The 22,299-nt window shown below is 62.2% G+C and overlaps 2 protein-coding genes across 4 annotated transcripts in view; both read left to right on the forward strand.

Moving 5' to 3' along the window:
* The window catches only part of WDR97 (WD repeat domain 97), a 31,722-nt gene extending 14,703 nt beyond the window's left edge, over positions 1 to 17,019 (forward strand). The window contains exons 10-28 of one of the 2 annotated variants that reach the window (XM_077353478.1): positions 181 to 313; positions 427 to 557; positions 1,011 to 1,086; positions 2,179 to 2,334; positions 2,605 to 2,760; positions 3,697 to 3,825; positions 3,911 to 4,135; positions 6,800 to 6,913; positions 7,859 to 7,999; positions 8,922 to 9,053; positions 10,925 to 11,041; positions 11,497 to 11,649; positions 12,163 to 12,363; positions 12,727 to 12,848; positions 12,985 to 13,144; positions 13,971 to 14,039; positions 14,379 to 14,542; positions 14,860 to 14,921; positions 16,666 to 17,019. In XM_077353478.1, coding sequence (XP_077209593.1) covers positions 181 to 313; positions 427 to 557; positions 1,011 to 1,086; positions 2,179 to 2,334; positions 2,605 to 2,760; positions 3,697 to 3,825; positions 3,911 to 4,135; positions 6,800 to 6,913; positions 7,859 to 7,999; positions 8,922 to 9,053; positions 10,925 to 11,041; positions 11,497 to 11,649; positions 12,163 to 12,363; positions 12,727 to 12,848; positions 12,985 to 13,144; positions 13,971 to 14,039; positions 14,379 to 14,542; positions 14,860 to 14,921; positions 16,666 to 16,868 — 2,644 coding nt within the window. In that variant the 3' untranslated portion in view covers positions 16,869 to 17,019. The remainder of the gene's footprint in view (positions 1 to 180; positions 314 to 426; positions 558 to 1,010; positions 1,087 to 2,178; positions 2,335 to 2,604; positions 2,761 to 3,696; positions 3,826 to 3,910; positions 4,136 to 6,799; positions 6,914 to 7,858; positions 8,000 to 8,921; positions 9,054 to 10,924; positions 11,042 to 11,496; positions 11,650 to 12,162; positions 12,364 to 12,726; positions 12,849 to 12,984; positions 13,145 to 13,970; positions 14,040 to 14,378; positions 14,543 to 14,859; positions 14,922 to 16,665) is intronic. The other variant, XM_077353477.1, reaches the window with a different exon arrangement.
* Positions 17,020 to 18,381: 1,362 nt separating this feature from the next.
* HGH1 (HGH1 cochaperone) lies at positions 18,382 to 21,976 on the forward strand. 2 transcript variants are annotated; one of them, XM_077353557.1, is made up of 7 exons: positions 18,382 to 18,992; positions 19,080 to 19,618; positions 19,719 to 19,822; positions 20,450 to 20,548; positions 20,715 to 20,806; positions 21,120 to 21,242; positions 21,350 to 21,976. In XM_077353557.1, exons 2-7 carry the CDS (start codon positions 19,098 to 19,100, stop codon positions 21,518 to 21,520), a joined length of 1,110 nt encoding a protein of 369 aa, XP_077209672.1. In that variant the 5' UTR covers positions 18,382 to 18,992; positions 19,080 to 19,097; the 3' UTR covers positions 21,521 to 21,976. The 2 variants fall into 2 exon arrangements, with proteins under 2 accessions (XP_077209672.1, XP_077209671.1); XM_077353556.1 differs by having other exon boundaries at positions 18,384 to 18,902.
* The last annotated feature ends 323 nt before the right edge of the window (positions 21,977 to 22,299 follow it).

Genomic DNA, 22,299 nt, shown 5'->3' on the forward strand with positions numbered 1-22,299 from the left:
CCCGGTCTCATCCTTATCAACTCCAAGCCTGAGAAGATCCTTCTGGTGGTGGCAGCAGCTCCTTATGTCGGTCCCAAAGTCCTACAGCAGAGCAGTCCAAGATGGGTCTCAGGTGGGGCTGAGGGCTGGAGCCAGGCCCCACTGCTTGGGGTGACCTCCCCCCTTGGCCTGACCCTGCAGGCACCTGAAGCTGGACACCATCCCGGAGAGCCTGGCGTTTGCCAACCCTCAGGGGGACCTGCTGGTGGGCATCGAGCGGCACCTCTACCTGATCCACCACAAGAAATACCTACCCAGCTACTACAACATGACGGTAGGTGGGGGCCCTGGGGGAGGGGCCGGTCCCAGGCTGGAGTTCTGGGGGGAGTGCTCCTTGCCCGGCCCCTCCCTGAGAGGCCCCCGGTGTTTGTCCCCTCGGCTCCACAGCTGCTGTGTGCCAGGTTCCTGGAGCCCATTCAGCACAGCTCCCTGCCCATCAGCCGGGCCTCCTTCGAAGCCCTCGTCCAGGACAACGTCAGGAGGCTGAAGGAGGAGCCTTCTTTGGAGGAGGAGGCCGGGTAAGAGGTGGCGAGGTGGGCGCGACATCCTTCCCCTGCGGCAGGTGTCCTTGCCCCCTTTGCCATCCGCGCCTCATTTGGATGCCCCCTGCTGCTTTACCAGGCTGGGCGGAGAGCTGTCAAAGCCCCTTCTCTCCTCCCTTTGTCCTTTGACTGGCCCACGGGCCCCGGGGACTGCTGTGGGGGGCTGCCTGCAGACCTGGCCTGAAGCTCCAGCCATTATGCTCTCTGGCACCACCGTGATTCCAGCCCAGGCCCCCTTCCTCCGGCCCCACAGCTCACGGTCTGGCAAACCTTCAGAAACTGGGTTTGTTTCCCCTCTTCTCCACATGCAGCCAGCTGGGAGACCTTGGGCCAGTGACAGTTCTTTCAGAGCTCTCTCAGCCTCACCCACAAGCCGCTTTGGGAATCCTTCAGGTAGTGAAAACCCGTCTCCTCTTCTCTTCCACGCAGATCTCCTCTGCTTGGCGCTCGCCAGATGTCTGTGCAGGAGTCGAAGGTGCTCCAGCAGAGCCAAGTGCAGGCCCAGGTAATTGTCCTCTTGACGGGCCCAGCAAAGGAAGGAATTGGCCCTCGGGGCTCGTCAGAGTGCCAAGCCAAGTCCAAGCACTGACCAATCCAAACTCACGGGGAAGCCCAGAAGAAGCGATCTGGAGCCCTTTGTCGCCGTCCGTGTGGAGCTGGTGCAGCCCTGCCCTCCTGTCCTGCAGGCCCTGCCTGGTCTTCCTCCGGCACGGCTGCCGGGATTCTGGTGACGGGGAGCTGGAATGGCTGGCGGAGGGCTGTGGCCTGTCCTGGCCTGTGGATCTCTGCCTGGCTCCCCAGAGCCGGCCTTCTTCTGCAGCATCTTGGCCAGTGGGCCAGGCCTGCTGCATCGCTGGGCTCTGCTGGAGCTGGATGGTCCACATGCGGACTGATCTCGACAAGGCAGGTTGTGGTGAGGAAAGCCAGGAGCAGGGTTTTTTTCCTGCTTATTCTGCTTATCGCATTTATATCCTGATTGTTCTCCCTGAGACCCAAAGCCAATTGCAATAGTTCTATATTTCCCAACTGCGCCCCCCATCTGCAGATATCTAAATCCACAGACTGGGGGCACGCTTTGGAGACCCCTAAGTTTGCAGAAAAACAATAACGGGAAGGATTATAGTTCCCCCCCAGACCAAATGAGGCGTTGTGGCCTCCCCACCTGTGGCTGCATCGAACACTCAGCCTAACCCTGTTACTGACGGTGCAGCAGGGCTGGATGGCAGAAGCCAGGAATCCGGGGAGGTCGGAGTGCCAAGGCGTGTCCTGCCAAAAGCCACGTGGAGAACGGGTCCCCAGGATGGCGCTGAGAGAGCAAGAGGGCAGGGGCCATACACAGTGCAGCCCAACAGACTACCAACCTGCTCCCTCCTAGGAGCACCTAAGGTTGCCAGCTCCCGTTTGGGAAATTCCTGGAGCTTTGGGAGTAGAGGACCGGGTGAGGCAGAGTTTGGGGAGGGACCTCTGCAGGGTGCAAGGCCTTAGAGCCCCCCGCCATCTTCTCCATGGGACCGGATCGCTCTGAAAGTGACTTGTGATTCTGGAAGATCTCCAGGCCGTGCCTGGAGGCTGGCAACCCTAGCTTTGGCCCTTACAGGTGCTGACAGCAGTGGACGCAAGGGATGAAGACCTGCGGCAGCTCCAGATGGGGACAGCCCAGGCCGCCAAGAAAGTGCGGCTCTCCAGGGACCTGCGGGCAGAGGCCTTTGAACGCTACCTGCGGATCTTTTACAAGCAGCAGCCAAAGGTGGAGGTGAGGCTGGGGGGGGGGGGCTTAGGCAGGGGGCTGGAGAAGCACTGCCCTCTTCATGGGCTCTGTCTCCTGGGAGGCGTCTGGGCTGGGTTCAGGGGCCTTGCCCCCTCCCAGCTTGCCTGCCTGTCCATGAAAGGCATCCATTCTGACTCAAGGAGGCCTCGCGTGCCCTCCCCACAGCCCTGTCAGCAGCCCCTCTGGGGGCCTCCCTCCCCTTCCCCACAGCGGCCACCATGCACCTGCTGAAGGGCGCCCCCCCCCCTCCGACAGATCCCCGAGGAAGACGTCTTCAACGCAGATGACGTGCTGGAGGCCCTCAGCCGGTGCAGATCCGTCTCGGAGCTCTACGGCCCCAATCTGTCCAACATGTTCCTGGGCGCCTTCCCTCAGCTGGCCTCCCTGAAAGCAGCCCAGGAGCTGCTCAAGGTAACGGGGCTCCCCCTCCCACCCAAGGTGCCAGCCTCCGGAGGGTGGGGTGGGGTGGGGTGGGCCGAGAGTCCCCCGAGAAGGCTCTCTGCTCTCCAGAAGGATCTCCTTTTCAAAATGGCCACATCAGTAGGCGAGGCTGTGCTATGTCACAGCTCCTGGGTGAAACCCCTCTCCGACTCCCCCCTGGGCACCTGCCCTGCATCTCAGGCCTTGCCCTAGCCTGGGAGGGAGCCTGAGATGGCCCTGGGGACCCATTTCCCCTCTGCACAGTGGGTCTCCCGCCTGATCCCTGGGGCTCTTGGGACCAAGGAAGTTTCCCCCTCCCCACCTGGGACCAGGCCCACACTCTTTCATCCTGCCCCAGGTCACCCCCTTAGCAACAAAAGCCCACCAATTCTGGCCTAGATAGAAATGGGGGGGGGGTGGGAATGAAGCCCAGAGCCCATCCGTAGGCAGGTCCCACTCGGGGTCCGGGAAAGGGACGCCCATCCCTGGGTGGGGTCCAGTAGTGGGGGACAGTGGGAGGGTTTGGAAGAGCAGCCAGGCCTCCGGAGTTCCAAGGGAGGACCTTCCCTCCCTGCAGGGCCAGGCTCTCTGCTGCCAGCCAAAGTGCAAAGACCATGCAGCTCCCTCTCTTGGGTGTCTTGCCCCTCTGGAGAATCCCGAGTGCAGAGAGGGGGGCTAATCGAGGTCTGGGAAATTCCTGGAGATGGGGAGAGGGAGGGCAGCTTCTGGGGAGGGGGAGAGCTTCTGGGGGACACAGTGGCTGCAACCCCTCCAAGGATCAGATCTCGCTCCCCTGGGGCTGACTAGGAACCCCAGGAGATCTCCAGGCCCCTCCTGGAGGCGGGCATCCACGGCTGGGCCATATTTCGGTTTGTGTGGCATCTGCTGACTGCCAGGGGGTTCTTCCTGCCCTTCCTCCCCCTGCAGGATGCCGACTTCCCCCCAGTGGGCAAAGTCTCGGTGGCTTCTGCCCCCCCCTCCTCAGTCACCCCGTTGCCTGGGGGCCAAGAGGCGTCAGCCCCCCAGCAGCAAGTGAGGAAGGAGACCGGTGAGCAGGTGAGGGGCCGGATCCGTCCCAGAGGGCTCCGGAGTGGCAGGGGAGGGCACGGCCACGGGCCGGTCTCAGAGTGCGCTCTCTCAGCTCTCTCAGGCCACTGCGGAGGGGACAAGGCCAGCAACACCGTCCCCCCAAGAGAAGAGGAAGCCCCTCCAGCCACGCAGGAGCCCCTCCCCGCTCGCCCTTCCGGAGGCCTCGGCAGCTTTGGCGGTGGGAGCCCGGAAGCCCGCAGAGAGCCTGAGGGCCCCATCCTTGGAAGGGCGCTTCCTGGAGACCGTGTTTGGGAAGATCCGGCTGCGCAGGGGGAAGGTGAGGAGAGGCCACAGCGGGAGGCGAAGGAAGTCTCTCTCTGTGTTTGTGTCTTTGTGTGTATCCTCTCTCACTCACTCACTCACACACACACACAGGCACACAGGCACACTTTTTTGTGCAGTCAAGTTGCAGCCAACTTAAGGCAACTCTGTTGGATTTTGCCGCAAGACGTGCAGAGGTGGTTTGACCCGGCCTGCCCCACTTCATGGCCTTCATGTTCCTTGGGGGCCTCCCATCCAAATATTGCCCTACTTGTCTCCAGGGGTCAGATGTGATGGTCTTAGCCGGGGGGGGGCTGGGATGCCCTGTGTGGACCCCGTGTGCCTTGTGCCTTGTGCCATACGCGGTCTGGGCCCATTGTCTCTGAGAGGCCTCCTCCCTGCCTATACCCCCAGGAGAGCTCTATGCTCCGCCACCTCCAACTGGCTACGGATCCCTGGCCCTAAAGAGGCACGTCTGGCCTCAACAAGGGCCAGGGCCTTTTCTGTCCTGGCCCCCACCTGGTGGAAGGAGCTCCCCGAAGAGATCAGGGCCCTGCCGGAACTTCCACACTTCCGCAGGGCCTGCAAAAGGGAGCTCTTCCACCAGGCATTTGGTGGGGCCGACTGACCCATAAAACCTACCGGGGCCCCCCAGACTGAGGGAATGAACCGACTGAGGGATTGTCAAGTTATTGTTGAAGTGCCGTTCTAATTGTTCCAGTTGCTGTGTTGTTGTTATTGTTATATTGTTATATTGATTTTGATATTGATTTTGAGAGTGTTCTATGTGAATGTTCAAAAATGTTTTATGTAAACCGCCCAGAGCCGTAGGGAAGGGTGGTATAAAAATATAAATATAAATAAATAAATAAAAAATAAATCCAAGCCCTTCCTTCTCTTGGGGCTTTCTCCATCTCTGAATCAGTCGGGGCGCCATCTTAGAGGACGTCTCCTGGCTGTTCTGCCCAGGCCGGCCGTGTTGGTGGTGTCAACTGGGCTGTTTCCGAGGGTGGATGGGCCAGCGCAAGAGCCCCAGGCCAGGAGGGAAGGCCGGCCCGTGGCTTGGGAGGAGAGACTCTACCGGGCATGCAGAAGGCCCCGGTCCAGACCTGGTGGCATCTCCAGTGGAAAAAGCCAGGCCCTGAGGGACCCCTGGGGCCTGACCCACAGAAGGCAGCTTCCTGTGGGCTGAAGAGGTATCTCCATGGAGGGCCCACTGGGGAGATCCCCTCTTCAGCTTCCTGCTGCTGGCCCCTCAGCAGCTCCGTCCTGTTCTGCTGTGGCTTGGAAGGAATTAAGGACCTGACCCCTGTACTGAAGAGCCATTGCCTATGTGGTAGGCCAGTTTGGTGTAGTGGTTAGGAGTGCGGACTTCTAATCTGGCATGCCGGGTTCGATTCTGCGCTCCCCCACAAGCAACCAGCTGGGTGACCTTGGGCTCCCCACGGCACTGATAAAACTGCTCTGTCCGAGCAGGAATATCAGGGCTCCCTCAGCCTCACCCACCCCACAGGGAGTCTGTTGTGGGGAGAGGAAAGCTGCTTTGAGCCTCCTTCGGGTAAAGTGGCATATAAGAACCAACTCTTCTTCTTCAGTCATATCAGGGCTCTCTCACCCCCCCTCCCTCACAGGATGTCTGTTGTAGGGAGAGGAAAGGGAAGGCGACTGGAAGCCGCTTTGAGACTCCTTCGGGTAGAGAAAAGAAGCATATAAGAACCAACTCTTTTTCTTCTTTTCTTTTGCAATTGAAATTGATGGCGATTAGTAAGATATTAAGACAAGAATTTGCAACCACTGAGGAAGTACCAGAAAGCGAGACTGAGTACCTGGGACCCCGTTCTGGTTGCTTATACATTCCGTAAATCTGCAGAGGAGACTGCTTCTGCTTGCCAATTGATTTCGTTTGTGTTTGGATGTTACTTCTTGTGAAATGAAGGTGTTTTGTTTGCGTGACTTGGAAGAAGGCTTTTGTGGGAGACTCCATTAACCCCTGAAGGCTCTGGGCTAGAGCATGGGGAGAGTCCTGGGTTCAGGTCTCCTGACCTGAAAGTATGTGGGAAAGTAGGTGGCAACCCTGTCCACCCAAGCTCTGTTTTGCTGCTGAGTATTGCTCAGTTCGGCCCCCAGATCACCCCCAGCGGCGTAGAGGCAACTGCACGGCAATGAGGCAGCTGCGTCCTGAATCAGGCCGTCAAACGGGCCTAGTGAGAGTGGCCCCAGCCCCTCCTGCCAGCTCCTTCCTTCCGTGGGAGAGTCCGCGGGATGGAGCCTGGGGCCAGCAGAGGCCCCTCCCCAGAGCATGGCATCAGGCAGACCCCGGGCAGACACCCCCCCCCAGTCATGTTCAGGCTTCTGCTTGCCCCTTTGCTGGGGTGGGGTGGACCAGCCCCACGGCCAGGCAGGCAAGGGGGCTGCCGGAATCCCCTGTCCTGGTTGGAGGGGCCGCAGGTGGAATGCTGGGGAGGTCAGGGAAGATGTTTAGAGCACTGCAGGAAGGTTGGCTGGCACCTGAGCAGGGAGGGCTTTTTGGAACCTCAACATCTAGGGCGCCATCTGGGCATGGGATTGGGGCCACTGTGGGCAGGGAGTTGTGAGTTTCCCGCATTCTGCAGGGGTTGGACTAGATGATCCTGGAGGGCCCTTCCAACTCTATGGTTCTGTGATTCTCTCCTCCCCCCAGCCGGAGAAAGGATTGAGCCCCATCATTGAGGTTGAACTGCGGAGCCTCAAGTCACCCTCTTGGCCGATCTCGCTGGCCAGCAGCAGCATTGTGGGCGCTGCCAGGAGTGGGAAGGTAAAGGGCCCTGTGTGTGTGTGTGTATGTGTATGTGTGACAGGAAGCCCCCAGCCGGGTGCTCTTGGGGCCTGCACTTTGCACCTGGTTGGCCTGACAGGCTCCCACGTGGCTGCCGCCTGGCCAGGGTCTGGGGGCCTGGGGCCTGGGGGGGGGTGTTGCTGCTGCCTGGGGGAATCCCTCTGCCAGAGATACTTCCAGTCCACAGGGCGGGGCTTTCGTTGATGCCCCTGCACATTTGGTTAGACGTGCTCCAGGCGCAGGGGGACAGAAGAGCGCCGCCTGTGCTGCTTGCCAAAGAAAGAAGGTTCCCCCCCCCCCGGGGCTTCGTCTCAAGGAGGGGCAGAGAGAGCCTGCGAATCTAGGCTAGCTGGGAGGGCTGGAGATGCAGGAGGGCGAAGAGGAGGGGCTGGCTGGAAGGCGCTGACAGCCCCCCTGCTGCCCCCTCTTTCTTTCCCCTCTGAAGCTGGAGGCGAAGGAACAGGGCACGGGCCTCCCCTCACAGCTCCTGCTCCCCCCCCGCCCTGGAGGATGCGTCCCCCACCTTCTTTGGGGCACAACCTCGCAGGACGTCTGCAAGTGCAGAGCCTGTGAAAGGGGACTAGGCTTGCACAAGAGGAAGCTCCGGCCCAGGCAGCTCAGAGGAAGCCGCTCATGTCTCTTCAGTTCCACTCCCCCCCCCCCCCGGAGCTGCCATGAGGGTCGGGCACTTTTCGCTGCATGAAACATAAGTTCTCAAACCTCCCCTGTTGTCCCCTCTGTGGCAGCTTCCCCCCACCAAGGGTGGACCTTCTTCTCATGAGCGGCTTTTGGGGCAGGGAGGGGTTAGGAACTGGGCAGACCTGGGGGTGGCGGGAGGGCAGGGCCCCGAAGCAGCAAGGGGGGCTCCTGGGGACGGGGTGTCAGAGGCTGCTGGGCTTTACGGGACCCCCTGGTTGTATCTAGAGTCTCAGCTCTGAGGAGGCCTGGAGGGCCGCGGGGAGCCATGAGATGCACAAGCCCAGCAGGAGCTCATCGTCCTCCGAGACCATCAAGGGCTTCTTTCCTGAGGCAGTGGCCAGCAGGGACAGGATCCAGACACGGAGAGTGAGTAGTGGCTGCAGACGTGCCCAGGCAGAACTTCTTTGTAAAACACTTCTGACTTCACTTATATCCCACTTTTCTCACTGCATTCTCCCGTCCTCCACTTCATCTTTACAGCAACCCAGGTGGGTAGGCTAGGCTGGGTCACCCAGCTTTCGTGGCATGCGTGGGGATTCCAATCTGGCAGATCCTTTCCTGACCCACTAGCCCCTCCCCCAAGCATCCTTCTGTGCCCCAAGAGGGCCTTGGCGAGAGACCAGGGATGGAGCCTTGCCCCCTCCCCCCCCATGGCCTGGAGGCCTCTACTCCAGAGGAGGGTGATGGGGGTGCAAGACTGAGCCCGTTTCCTGCAAGGGCTGGGGGGGAGGGCGGGCGGGACACAGTGTCTGCCTTGCCCAGGCCTTGTGCTGACCCTGGAAAGAGCTTGGGCCGTGAGAGTAGCCGTGGGGTTTCCTTTGCCCTCCAGCTCCATCCGAAAGAGGCCCCCTCCCTCCTGCCCAAGCACCCAAGAGGCGGGAGAGGGCAGGCCAGCCTTGCTCAGAAGCCCCACTGCCTGTGCCCATGAGGCCTGCTGTGGCCTGCTGGTGGCCCTCGGCACATGCCCCCTGGTGCTTTTGTCCTTCTTGCTGAGCACGTGGCCAGCGAGGCTTGGGGCTCTAGAGAGCACCTCCTGTCGGGGGTGGGGACCTGACTGCTCTGGTGGTGATTTGGGAAGAACCGCCTTGCTCTGAGGGGGCTCCCCTGCTTGTGGCTTCAGACGGGCTCCCCAGCAGCAGGGCAGCCAGTGTGTGATCTGGGCCGGCAGCCGATGGCCCTAGGAAAGGCCCACGAGAGGGGGGGAGCGCTCCAGCAGCCCTCCTCCTCCTCCCCCTCCTCCTCGTGCCCCATGGCCAGCATCCTGAGCTGCTGCTTCGTCCTCTGCCAGGAGCCTGGGGGCTTGCTGCTGCCCAAGATCTCTTCCGGGTTCATCCCTAATTCAGTGGTCGCCCACCAGCTGCATGCCCAGGACCTTCTCCCCAGCGTGGAGCAGCTCGTGAAGGAGGCAGGAGCCCTGGAGGTGAGGAGAGGCAGCCTGTGGGGGGAGGAGGAGGAGGAGGACAGGAGAGCGGGCTTGAGGAGGGACTTGGCTGGGGGAGCCAGGAGGATGCTTCTGGCCGGCCACCTCTCTGCTCCACACGGCAGCGGCTCCTGGCTTCACCCCTGGGGGGACCCCTTTGGCTTTCCAGAGAGTGGTGGGGTGGGGTTCTTCTGGAAGCAGGTAAAGGAACGTGGTCGGGTAGCCTCAGAGCTGCAGTGGGACTGCAGGGGTAGTCAACCTGTGGTCCTCTAGATGTCCATGGACTACAATTCCCATGACCCCCTGCCAGCTCGCATGTGGCAATCCTGTGGCGTCACTTCCAGTCCTGTGACTGTAACTGGTGTCCCCCCCACCCTCCCCCACCCCCACGTCTGCCTTCTCTGGGATGCGGCGCTTCCCCTCGAGCCACAGCCAAGATGGCCCCAGTGGGAGGGAGTGCTGCCTGGCGAGGGGTTTCCCTGGCAACCGGCCAGGGCTGCTGTGGGAAGAAGGGTGCCACGGAGGTCCCTGCCACAGTCGGCCCTCCACCAGCAGCCCCCTGCAAAGGCCTGAGGAGTACAGAGTGAATCTCGAAAAGCCCCAGAGCGGTCCAGAGGCCCTGCAGGAGCCTCCGGCCCAGGAAGACGAGGAGGAGCACAGGGCTGCCAGCACCGGGTTGGGGGAGTCCCAGGGATGTGGCGGGGAGCCTGCGGAGGGCAGAGGCCGGGACGGGCCGGCTTGAGCCACGTTGGCTGAAGACGGAGGCCCTCCGGGGGGCCAGCACGTGGAGATGCTACAGCTCCCAGCAGTTGACCAGGTACAGTTCACACCGGTGCCTCCCGTCAAGTCCAGGTGTGACTCTGGACCCTTCATTGACAAGGGAGGCCCAAATCACCAAGACAGTCCTCTGCGTCAGGCAAGGCAGCTTGCACCGTGCCTCTCACAGCTGGACCTAGCCAGGGAGATCCATGCGACGGTCACCTCTAGACTAGACTTCTGCGACTCACTCTATGCAGGGCGGCCCCTGAGACTGCTCTGGGAACTCCAGCTGCTTCCCGGGTCCCGGCAGGGACTCCTTATTATGGAGCACAGAACCCCAGCAGTTCTCACTCGGCTCACTGGCTCCAGATTGGGGACCGAGGCAGGTTCCGGGGCCAGCCTCCCCCTCGGAAGTCTGGGACCGCCTCTTCTCCCCTGACCCCCCCCAGAGCATTCACATCAACATGACACCTGCCCAGGGTCTGCCGCCGGAAGGAGGTGATGCCCAAACGGCCAGCAGGGAGATCGGGCAAATTTAGTAGTTTAGCCATTGGCTGTTTGGATACGATTACTAAGAAGGTTTAAAACAAGCTGCTGGGTAGCGATCCATTCAGAAGACTGACTGACTGGAGGACCTCCCACTGAGGAAAGTTGTTTTCCCTTGACAATGGACATCACCTGGAGGCCCGACAAATAAAGAACAAGCAAAAAAGGCAACACAAGAAGGGGCCGCTCTCGTTTTTGATTTCATGAGGTTTATTGTTTGCCTTAGGATAAGTTTCTTGTTCTGTTCTAGTACTCACCTTGAAACCGTCCTGATTTGCTCTCACCTGGAGGCTGGCAACCACCGGTGGTGTGCTGGGGGCTCCAGGGGGAGCCAGGGAGCAGGTTGGAGCAGCTTACTGGTGGACCCAGGAGGGGAGCAGGATGCTGTGCCCCCCCCCCCTGATCCTGGCACTGACTACCATCAGCCCAGCTTCCCTGCAGCCTCCTGTGCCCTGAGCCAAGCAAGGCTGTCTGTGGGGCCTGTCTGTGGGGGCCATGCCATGTCTGCCCCAATTTGCAACCTGCACGGCTGCCAGGGGTCGGCCCAAACCTTCTGCCTCTTGTAGGAGCCACAGAGTCCCAGCAGGGTCAGCTCAGTCCAGACGGATGTCCAGGATCAACCGCTGGAGACAGAACCATTGAGGGACAGATCAGCCAGCCTTTCCTGGACCAGCACCCAGGAGGTAATGCCCAGGGGAGGGGGCAAGGGGGGGGGACAGAGCTGGCCCGTGTTGACGTCTGGAGGCCGTCCTGGTCATTGTGCACGAATGCAGGAGGCTGCCTCCTACGGAATCAGACGGCACCCGGGAGTGTTGCCTGCTCAGACTGGCAGCAGCCAGGCCTTTCCCATCGCCCACTTGGTAGGAGCCCAGACCTTCTGGGGGCCAAGCAGATGCTCTGCTGCTGAGCCATGGCCCCCGGGGTGAGGCCTGGCGAGACTTCAAAACCTCCTTCCCATAGCTGCTTTAGGCCTCTTCTCCCTTGGCCTAGCCTACCTCACAGGGGTGTACCGGACGGGGGGGGGGAATCCTTGGAAGCACATCCTGAGGAAGATGCCTCCTCACGCAATGGAAGGGTCACATTCTGAGGATCCTCCAGAGGCAGCTGGGGCTGAATCCCAATGCCTCCCCCCCCCCAGCCCTCTCTCCCCTCGCAGGCCTCCTCCAGGGTTTTCCTGACGCAGCTGGATGAGTCCCACTACCCGGAAAGTGAGACAACATCTGAGGAAGATATTTCAGCCTTTCATTTGCGCTTCAAAGATGCCAACTGGTTCAAGCAGCTTTTTCCCAAGGTGAGAAGCTGCATCTGCTCCGGAGAAGCTGCGGCAGAGAGAGAGGTTTGGGGGAAAGCCCCTGGGGACCTCCAGAGCAGCCCCCTCCCCTGGGGGCTGGGGGGAGAGGGGGTCTCGAGGCCGAGGGGCGCCAGTCTGAAGAGCAGGGCTGTGACCCCTTCCTTGCCTGACGGACCAGTATCTTTGATCGGGGGTCTCAACACATGGGTGAGAAAGCGCGGCCAGAAGGAAGGGTTTAGATTTGTTAGGCGCTGGGGGTCTTTCTGGGCCAAGCTGGATCTGACTGAAAGAAACAGTTTCACCCGAACCCAAAGGGACTGCACACTGGGACAGAAAATCCCAAAAGGGGTCTGAACTTGCTGAGCCTGAGAGGGAAAAAGATCTTGGGGTCACATGAATGAATGAATGAATGAATGAATGAATGAATGAATGAATGAATGAATGAATGCAATGGAAGCACAGTCTATGACTGAGGCCCCCCACCCCTGAGTAGCCTCTCGTCCCTCCGGCTAGGGCCTCCCCCCCGAGATGGACAAGACGGAGCTCTTGGCCAGGCTCCTGGCGGCCATGCCTTCTGGGGACTTTGGCACCAAGGCCCAGCTGCTGGACGCCATCCTGAGCCTGCGGGAGGCCTGGGGACCTGGGATGAGCGACATGGTCCACAACGCCCTGGTCCACCTCCTGAACATGAAGAGAGGAGCGCCCTCCATGCAGGTACTCCTGGCCCCTGGGCTATGCCTGCCTTCTATGGCACTGAGATCCCTCTTCTCCCACACCTGGCCTAGCCTGGCTCTACCCCATCCTGGAGTTGGCAACCCTCACTGAGAGCGGCATACAGAGTTTCCTTGAAGCTGGCACATTTACAGATGCAAAGATTTCTGTGCACTTCTGTGCATAGCTGATAGGGTGATGGCCACGTGAGAGCTGCTTGGGGGCTCCCGTGTGAGGCCCTGTGGACGGATGGACGGACAGGCAGACACCCCCCATGCTTGGCAGGAAGCGGAGGGGGTGGGGGTTGCAGGTTAGCCAGGGCAGGCCCTGTTGGTTAACTGGCTGCACCGTCTGGTCTCCCCCTAGGAAGAGACCCAGCAGAGGTTCATCCTGGCTGTGCTGCGGGCCCTTCTGACCCTGAACAAGGAGAGCAGGGACCTGATGGTGGAGCTGATGACCTACTACCTGCTGGCTCCACCCCAGCCCAGGTGTGAGGCTGCCTGGGGACTCTGTCCGGAGCCCCTGCCCTGGGTGGTCAGGGTCCTTTCTGGGGGAAGCAAGCGGCCCTCGGCTTGGGTCTGCGGAAGACACAGGGCTCTTCCCCGCTCTGTCTGCCTCCCTCAGGTTGATCATTGAGGGCCTGCTAGAAGAGGTGGGCGTGCGAGACCCACACAGGCATTTCTATAAGGAGCTGGACTCCTGGCCGGCGGTGGAGAGCGGCACCAAGGAGGAGCTGCGGAAGGTCTGCTCGCTCTGGCTGGATAGAGCAATGCGGGACTGCCAGGTGGGGGATCAGCCCAGCCCAGCCCTGCCGGGGAGGGGAGGGGACAGCTCTGACCAAGCCTCCAGCAAGGTTTCCACCACTCCAGCAGCCTGCTGGCTCTCTCTCCCATGCCTTTACCAAGGGCTCTTGGTGGCCGAATCCTCAAGGAGGGAGGGATGGAGGGAGGTCAATCTCTGAGGCTGTAGGGCCCTAGGCGTCGGTCCCCCCCCCACCCCCCACCCCCCTCACCTGACCTGGCCAGAGACACCATTGGCCCCCTCCTGCCCCCTGCCATTAATTTCAGGGATTCAGGAAGGGCTGCACCCGACAGCGGGACAGATGACAAACCCAAAGCAACCAGGCCTCAGAGACCCCACCAAAATATGCCCCACGGAAGACAGCACAGCTTGAGTGGGGGTCTGGCCCAGCCGAGCCACCCTCAGAGCAGCAGAACTCGCACCCGGGGCCACAAGGCACTGCCCTCAGTTGGCAAGAGGGAGAACATGTGGAGTGTGGACTGGAGCCCCTGGCTCTGGCAAGGGAGGCAGCCCCTCCTCTTCTGGCCCCCGTGCTGCTGAGGGGCCGGCTGTGGCCAAGGCCTGGCCCTTCCGGAGGGCTAGTCAGGCGGGACCTGGGGGCTTCCAGTGGAGCCAAGCAGAGGCCGGTGCGGTGCCCAAACACCATCCCCAAACACCCTCCCAACTCAGCCAGCTTCGCCCTCCGCTGGCTCCATTGGGGACCGGCGGAGCTTCCGGACCGTCTCCAGCCGCACGAGGAAGCATCCCTCACGCCCTCTGAGGAGGGTGAGTCTTCCTGCCCGCCTCAAGCAGGGTCCTCTTCCTTCCAGGAGCACAGGGTTCTTCTGGCTCTGAAGCAAAAGAGTCGAGGGAAGCACTCCTGCAAGTTCTCGCCCAAGGTGAGGAGGCTCGGGCCAAGGTTGGGGCAAGGGGAAGGCCTGTGCCACCTCCTTCCCAGGCCCATGGGCAAGTCTCCCCCTGCCAGCAGGTGTGTCTGCTGGGTGCGTTGGATGCTCTGCACTTCCAGAGGAGGAGAGCCAGGTGGTTCTGGGGGGCTGGCTGCTCCTGGCCCCTCAGCAAGGGCCAGCTCTGGCTCTTCCCAGCTTGTGGGGGGGAGGGGCTTCTTTGCATCCGCCTTTGTGTGATGCCACCAAATCGCCCATCCCGGGAAGAGCCCCACAGCGGCTCTGAAATGCTTGGAGCCCCCTGACCCCCATCCCTCTTGCTCTCTCTTGCAGCCCAAACTTCCTCACCCGCAGAGGAGGGACACCTGCGTGGTGCATCCTGTCGATGCCGTGAATCATTTTATTGAAAAGCACCTGGTGGATGAGCTCCGGCAGTTGGTGGCGCAGGCGGAGGAGAGGCCCAGAGACACGGTCATGGCCTTGCCCCCCCTGCAGAAGTAAGTCCTGCTCCCTCCAGGGAGGTCCTGGGGAGGACAGCAGGCTGCCCATCTGCCGGTGGGGCCAGGCAGTTTCCTGGAAGGACGCCAGATCTCTGGATTACCAAGATCAGTTTAGCTGGAGAAAGTGACGGCTTCCGAGGATGGGCCTTACGTCCCAGTGCAGGTTTCATTCTGCGGTCAGATCAGATTTTCAGCCCCCTTTCCCATTGCTGCTCAAGGCAGTCCATGGGAGGGGGCATCGGTCGGGGACTTGGGTTGAAAAACGAAAAGTGGGAATGCTGTTCTTGACAATGTACTTGCCTCTGTTGTGTCAGGCGCCAGGCAATCCTGCGGCTGGGAGAGACCAACGCTATGCTGAGGAACAGAATCCCAGAGCGTAAGTGCTGGAGCTCAGGTGCTCCTCTTAGCCCTGCAGAGCCCATGGAACAGCTCGTGGCGGGAAGGGGCGTCATGGGTGCCCTCACTTCAGGTGTGCAGATACTGCCCTGCGCAGCTGTGCCCAATGGGGTCAGTTGTTAGTGGAGCCACCATGGGCTCCTGGCCAGCTGGAGGGATTGCCCAGCTCCTGGGGGCCATCAGGAAGCAGTCAAGGGGCTGCCTCTCAGCCAATGGTGTCGCTTCTTCCTGAGAGAGGGGGGGGGCTGGTGGGAGTGCTGCGGGGCCCCGAACAGGGAGATGCTCTGCTCTTGCGGTATTTTAGAAGTGATCATGGAGATGTAAGGAGGTGAGGGCAAGTTGGCCGCTGCCTGCCAGCAAGGAGAAAGAGGGGCTCACAACTGCAAACAGCTCTCCCCCCTACCTTTTCATAGCGGGAGCAGGGCATCTCCCCTTCCCAGGCTGCACAGCCCCCCTCCTCCCCACAGCTCCCCCTCTCAGGAAGGAGTGACACCATTGGCTGAGAGGCAGCCCCTTGACCGCCTCCTAATGCCCACCTTCAATCCCATTGGTCAGAACCCCCCCCAAAGGGGGCATGGCCATCTGTCAAAAGTTGATTTTATAGAAGGGCGTTCCTCATTACCAGCCCTGAGTCGTCCTGGCCTCCCACCCTCTGCAGTGCTAAGGTTTCATTCTGTGGTCAGATCCGATGTTCTCCCGCCCTGTCCCGAGGCCCTCACAGGCTCAGGTGGGCAGCTCTGGCGGCTCCAGCAATAAGGCAGTTTGGATCCAGGGCCACCTTGAAGTCCCTGATGGTTCGTGTGTCAAGAAATTTCAACTGGTACCAGGATTTCCAGGACTGAATCTTTGGGCTGGACCGAGCTGGGTGGGGGAAAGTAGCACATTCTGGTGTCATGCCTGGTTCCTTGAGAGCCAGTTTGGTGTAGTGGTTAGGAGTGTGGACTTCTAATCTGGCATGCCGGGTTCGATTCTGCGCTCCCCCACATGCAGCCAGCTGGGTGACCTTGGGCTCCCCACGGCACTGATAAAGCTGTTCTGACCGAGCAGTGATATTAGGGCTCTCTCAGCCTCACCCACCCCACAGGGTGTCTGTTGTGGGGAGAGGAATGGGAAGGCGACTGTAAGCCGCTTTGAGCCTCCTTCGGGTAGGGAAAAGCGGCATATAAGAACCAACTCTTCTTCTTCTTCAGTAATCTCAGGGCTCTCTCAGCCTCACCTCCCTCACAGGGTGTCTGTTGTGGGGAGAGGAATGGGAAGGCGACTGTAAGCCGCTTTGAGCCTCCTTCGGGTAGGGAAAAGCGGCATATAAGAACCAACTCTTCTTCTTCTTCAGTAATCTCAGGGCTCTCTCAGCCTCACCTCCCTCACAGGGTGTCTGTTGTGGGGAGAGGAATGGGAAGGTGACTGTAAGCCGCTTTGAGCCTCCTTCGGGTAGGGAAAAGCGGCATATAAGAACCAACTCTTCTTCTTCTGAACTCGGCTCTTGACTCCAAAGTTGGGAGCTGATTAGTTTGTGTGGGGGGGGAGGTGTCTGTTGTGGTCAGTTGAAAAACCAGCACCCTTGCCTGGCTATGCTGGAGATGGCTGAGGGACGGGGCTAAAGGAGGAACCAGAAGCCAGCTGCACGGCTGCGTAGGGATTGCAGCAGAGGCCGGAGAATGTTCTGGACTCCGCTTCTTCTTGGTAACTTGGCTTTTGCTTTGTGTTGTGTCCTTCAAATGCAGACTTCTACTTCCCATACATCTTCCCCCGTTATCTCATGAAGGGGTTTGCGCCTTTTGTGAAACTGCCCTTACCAAAAATCAACCTGAGCCCATTCCCACTGGACCCTGAGAAGCTGGTTCCCCCAAAGGCATTCACAGCCAAGCAGCAGTTGGTACAGAAATATTTCATCCCGAAGTTCTCCTACGCCGACAGCTACCCTTGACCGGGGGGGGGGGGCGCTCGTGCAAGGCTTCCCGAGGAGACGAGAGGCTCTTCCATGCTCGGATGGGGAGGCTGCAGCGCCCTGCTCAGATGGATGATCAGAAAGGGCCTGGAGGCAACCAGAAAGACCGTGGGGGGTGGGGGGGGGTGGCCCAGCTGTTGGCCACCAGTGAGTCCAGACAGATGTAAAAGTCAACACAAGGGCAAGGCCCAAATAAAAGCAACTCGCTACCAGCAGGACTGTGTGTGTGTCAGGCGGAGCTGTTTCCCGCTCCCTGTGCTGTCTCCATGGGGAGGGGGCAGCATTCGGACCACCCATGCCAGGGCCCCCCTGTGAGCTGAACCCCTGAAAGGAAAGGCTGGTGCAGGGGGCTCAGCTCACCACAAGGGAGAGTGCGAGGGGCCGGGGGGGGGGGAGGGGGGAGCTTCTGCTTTCCCACCAAAGAGCTGCTCAGCTGCGGCAGCTGAAAACTGCATGGATTCTGGGGCAGCCGCCTCCACTCCTTCACCTCCCTCTCCTGTGCATTTCTAATTCTCCTCGCCCCCCACCTCCCTCCGCACCCTTCCAGCAGGGAAAGGCTGCAGCCAGCCGTTTTACGGATTGACTTCCTCCTCCTCCTCCTCCTCCTCCTTTCCTGCTGAACCTCAAAGCGGCCACAATATGAAAAAACGCCGTCCCGGCAGCCTTCTGTCCAGCAGCTCACGGGAGGCGCAGGGAGGCTGGCTGAAGGAGGGGTGTCCAAGGCGTTCCTCAGTGCGGACCCCGCGGTGGGCTTCCCAGGCCCCTAGGGCCGACCCGGGACGGCGGACGGGGGGCTGCTGATCTGCGGCCGGCGCCGGCTTAATCGAGACCCTTCCGCAGCTCCCTTGGCGAGGCGGGCAGCGGGGGCCCCGATTCACTGCCGGCCAAGCAGGAGGGCGACGCCAGAAGAGCCCGAGTCGGAGCCCTCCGAGGAGCCTCCCGATGCCTGACATCCTTAGACGGCGCTTTGGACACGGGCAGCCGCAGCCGCAACAAGCGGAGCCTCCGGCCGGCTCCTGGGGGGCTTCCTGGGCCCAGTGGGGTCCTGCGGGCGGGGGGGGGTCTCGGGGACCCCTGCCCAGCAGCCCTCGTCCAAGGGGGGGGGTCCATGGGGGCACGAGACCTGCTCCATTCGTGCCGTTGGATCGGGGGGGAGCGGCGGGGGGGCTCAGTCTCCCATTCCTTACTGAGAGTGCCTCGGCCGGGGGGGGGGGTCTCGGGGGAAAAAAGAAGGGCCAGGCTGAGCTGCCGTTTTCTCCCGCCGGGAAGGTCGCAGCGGCCTGGCGGGACATGACTGGACCCCCGCCCAGCACAGGGCCCTCTGCGCGCAGGCGCAAAGCGCGCTTTCGCTTTCGCTTCCCAGCCCGGCGAAGGGGCGTGGCCTACGGGCGCTCTAGCGGGGGAGGTGGGGTGCGCCCCCTTGCGGCTGGAGGGGCCTGGTGCCGCTCTGCCGTGGCGTCCTCCCCGCCCCTGCCTTGCAGCGCTCTGCCCCCCGGCTGCCCCTCCTTCCCTCCCTCCCTCCCTCCCTGCCTGGGGCGGCGCAGGGCAGGCCTGGAAGCGCGCGGGGCTCTGCAGGTTCCCTCGCGGACGCCGACGGCCAATCGCCGGGCCGACCAAGAGGCCGAGGGCCCGGGAGAGCCGCCGGGGGGCCCAGGGGAGGGGTCCGCCTGCTGCCGCCGCTCTCTCCCGCCCTGGCACCGCTGCCGGGAGGGACGGGGCGACCCAGCCGGGGAGCGGGACCCACAGCCATCTCCCGGGATCTGGCACCGGGAGCCTGTTGGCAACCCGCCCTTGTGCGCGTGGCGCCGCCCGCAGGAGCAGAGGCGCAGAGCACCCCGCCTTCCTCGGCCCTGACAGCGAACTGCAACCCCCGACAGGCTTTGCGCGGGAAGGCCGCTCCTGATTGGCTCACGGCATCTGGGTGCGCTGCGCCCTCCCCGCCCGAGCGCACCCATTGGACGGGAGCTGTCGCCTGCGGAAGCGGTTCTGCACGTGCCCACCGTGGCGGACTCGGTAAGGGGCGGGAGGGCACCGCGGGGAGCGCCGGGCACACTCCTCTCCCCCCCCCGCCGGCGGGACCAGTCCCTCTCTCAGCCTCACAAGGTGTCTGTTGGGGGGAGAGGAAGGGAAGGCGACCGGAAGCCGCCTTGAGACTGCTTTGGACGGACTCCTCTTCTTTCCCTCGCACAGGAGGCCAGAGCGGGCGGCATGGAGGCGCAGCCAGTGGAGGAGCTGCTGGCCTTCTTGTGCCCAGAGAGCCACGAGGACCTGCGGGCCCAGGCTGTCCAGGGTGTGCTCGGCCTCACAGGCAGCGTGGAGGGCAGGCAGCTGCTGGCTGGGCAGCCGGAAGTGACAGCAGCCCTCCTGGCTCTGATGGACGACTCCTGCACAGCAGTGGCCTGCGATGCCTGCCGGGCACTCGTCAACCTGGCCGCTGAGCCGGCTGCCGCCGGCGCCCTAACCGCAGGAATGCCCACCCTCCTACGCCACATGCTGGAACCCACCGACCCACTCTCTGCCCTGGCGTGTGCCGCCCTGGCCAACCTCACCCGCACCCAGCCCGCCAGCCAGGACTTTTGGCAGCTCCTGCAGCGTGAGGCCGGTGGGCTGGCACCCCTCGTGGACGCCCTCTGCGCCTCGCCAACGCCCCCCCAGACCTGCCTGGGCCCACTGCTTGCCAACCTCACTCAGCTGCCGGGGGCCCGCGCCTGCCTCCTCCACCCTGCCAGGCAAGTCTTTCTTGTGAGGGGTGGTGCATCCCAGCTGGGGGCAGATGGGCAGGGCAGCCCAGGCACCCCCTGACCCCGGCTGGCCCTCGGCTCTCCCTAGGTGCTTGGTGCGCAGGCTGCTGCCTTTCACCCAGGATGCTTCCAGTTCATCCCTCTGCAGAGGTGGGGTGGCCGGGACCCTCCGGAACTGCTGCTTCGACCACGGTGAGGGGGAGGGGCTGCTGGGCCAGGGCCCCTCCCCCAAGCTGAGGCCCTCCCCTCCTCAGCTGACCCACTCCCTCTTCCCCCTCGCTTTTGGGGTGCCCTGGCCGTGGGGGGGGGGGAGTGTTTCTGGGTCTTGCTCTCTTCTTGCTGGAGAACCTCCTTTTATTATATGGGGAATGGCCAGGGTGGTGGGTGGGTCAAGAGTGTGATTGACTAGTGGCAGACTCAGATTCCTGCTCGTGCTTTGGAAACTGACTGGCTGACCGTGGGTCAACCACTTTCCCTCTGCCTGAGCCACCTCACAGGCTTGTTGTGAAGGTAAGATGGAGGAGAATGATGTCAGCTCTTGGGGAGGAAGAGAAGAGTTAACCAAGTTAACAGAGTCTGCCTCTTGCGGCCATCCCCTTGGCGCCTGGCGTCTCCGTCAAGTCCTCTCGAGGGGAACTGTGGGATGGGTCGCCTCCTGCTCTTCAGCATTGTCCAAGGAGCACCGAGAGGCAGTGAGCTAGCCGTGTCCCAGTGCCCCCTTCTTGAAATAGACTAACACCCCCCCCCACCTGTCCCGGGTGCATGGCCTGTGTCCCCTAGGCCCAGAAGGGGTGGTAATGTGGCCGGCCTCTCTTCCAGGGAACCACAAGTGGCTGCTGAGTGACCACGTGGACATCCTGCCCTTCCTGCTGCTCCCGCTGGCCGGCCCCGAGGAGTTCACGGAGGAGGAGCTGGAGAGTACGTGCGCGGCAGGGGCAGGCGGGGTGGCACCACTTGCCTTGAGGGCATGGTGAGCAGCTGCCGCTGAGGCCTCTGCCAGACTGCCGCGTCGGGATTTGGGCTCCTGTCCTGTGGGGACGGGCGGGGCTTGGGGTATTGCTGACTGCCCCGCTCTTGGCTGCAGAGCTGCCCCTGGACCTGCAGTACTTGCCCCCCGAGAAGCAGCGGGAGCCGGACCCCGACACCCGGAAGATGCTCCTGGAGGCCATCCTGCTGGTGAGTCCGCTGTTGGAGCACAGAGGGTGCGGCCCCTCCCAGTCTGGTCCCTGCTGCACAGCTTGGCCATTGGCTCATGGCAGAGTTTCTGTTCTTTAGCAAGCATCTCACCGTTCTGCTGGGATAAGGACGGTCGCTTTTCAGGATGGACCGGTCCCCTCCCAGGCCTGCTTTTGGCACCAGAAGGGTAGTTGTGGGCCCCAAAGTGTTTGGTCTCTCTCTTGAGCTGCTTGGCTTTGAACTCGTGCCCTTGGGCAGAAGGCCCTCCTCTCATGAACCTAGAGCGACTGATCTTTCCCGTGTCCCCTGGCAGCTCACAGCCACCAAGCCGGGGCGGCAGCTGGTGAGGGACAGGGGCGCCTACGTCATCCTCCGGGAGCTGCACAAATGGGAGCCCGACCCGGCTGTCCTGCTGACCTGTGAGAAGCTGATACAGGTCAGGCAACTCTCCCGCTGCTGGGGGGCTTGGCCTTTGTGGGGAACCTGCTGGGAGGTGGGACAGTCCTCTCCTACTCTGAGCTGGGCTCTGTGTGCCCCAAGCAGGTTCTGATCGGCGATGAGCCGGAACCCGGGATGGAGAACCTCTTGGAGGTGGAGATCCCTGCGGAAGTCGAGGAGCAGCTCCAGCGTCTGGATCGGGAGGAGGAGCAATGCCAGCAGCGTACCCTGGACCTGCAGGGCCCAGCTGGCTCCCTGCCAGGCGACTCCAGCTAAAGGAATGGGGCCTCCTGCCTCCGTGGAGTGGTGTGCAGACGGTCCCTGGTGGACCCAGCCTGGGACTGCAGGAGCCCTCTGTGCGCCTGCTCACCACTGGGAGGGAAGTGATCCAGGCAAGCCTTCCCCGGCATAGCAGCCCAGCAGCCTCTGGCATCCGGGCCAGCCCCAACGGGGTCCTGTGCATCTGTGCGGGGCGGATGACTGGCTTTCCCTGGAGTTTGGCCCGGCTGGGGGAGGCTGGGGGAGGCTGTGGGGGCAGAGCTGTGCGGCTGGCGCAGGCGTTTCTTCCCTGGCACCAGAGTAGCTGTTCTGCACCCGCGAGGAGGAGGAGGAGGAGGAGGAGGAGGAGGAGGAGGTCTGTGCCGAGCCTTTGGAGCGGAATCCGAAGGGAGCCACAGAGGCTGGGAGGAGAACGGAAGCGGAGCCAGGAATAAAGACCCCACGGGCCGGCCACTTGGGACTCTGCGGCGTGTCTTTGTCGGGGTGCTTGGGGTGGGCTCCGCTCACAGGAAGCAGGGGGGCCGTGGGATCATGGAAGGCAGCCCCCAGGTGGAGAAAGGGCAGGCGGCCTTGGCACAAGCCCACAAAGGGGGGTGGCCCTGCTTCTGCCTCGGACCGGACTCCTCGTTGGGTCCTCCCTGTCAGTCTTGCCCTGCCCACTGTCCTGTGGGGGCGCCGCTGCTGCGGACTGAGCTAGGGACCCTCAGCCTGCCCCTCAGCCACGGCAGCTCCCTACCCCCCCCCCCCCCGGCAGGGGCACTGAGTGAGCGCCACTC

This window comes from Paroedura picta, chromosome 9, assembly GCF_049243985.1.
Source record: "Paroedura picta isolate Pp20150507F chromosome 9, Ppicta_v3.0, whole genome shotgun sequence".
NCBI classification, from domain to species: domain Eukaryota; kingdom Metazoa; phylum Chordata; class Lepidosauria; order Squamata; family Gekkonidae; genus Paroedura; species Paroedura picta.

Bases quoted from the DNA above. Each gene is read 5' to 3' on its own strand.
- HGH1 (XM_077353557.1), top strand. From the start codon at position 19,098: ATGGAGGCGCAGCCAGTGGAGGAGCTGCTGGCCTTCTTGTGCCCAGAG. The intron at 19,619-19,718 runs GCAAGTCTTTCT...GGCTCTCCCTAG, and splicing joins TGCCTCCTCCACCCTGCCAG to GTGCTTGGTGCGCAGGCTGC. The intron at 20,549-20,714 runs GTACGTGCGCGG...TCTTGGCTGCAG, and splicing joins CACGGAGGAGGAGCTGGAGA to AGCTGCCCCTGGACCTGCAG.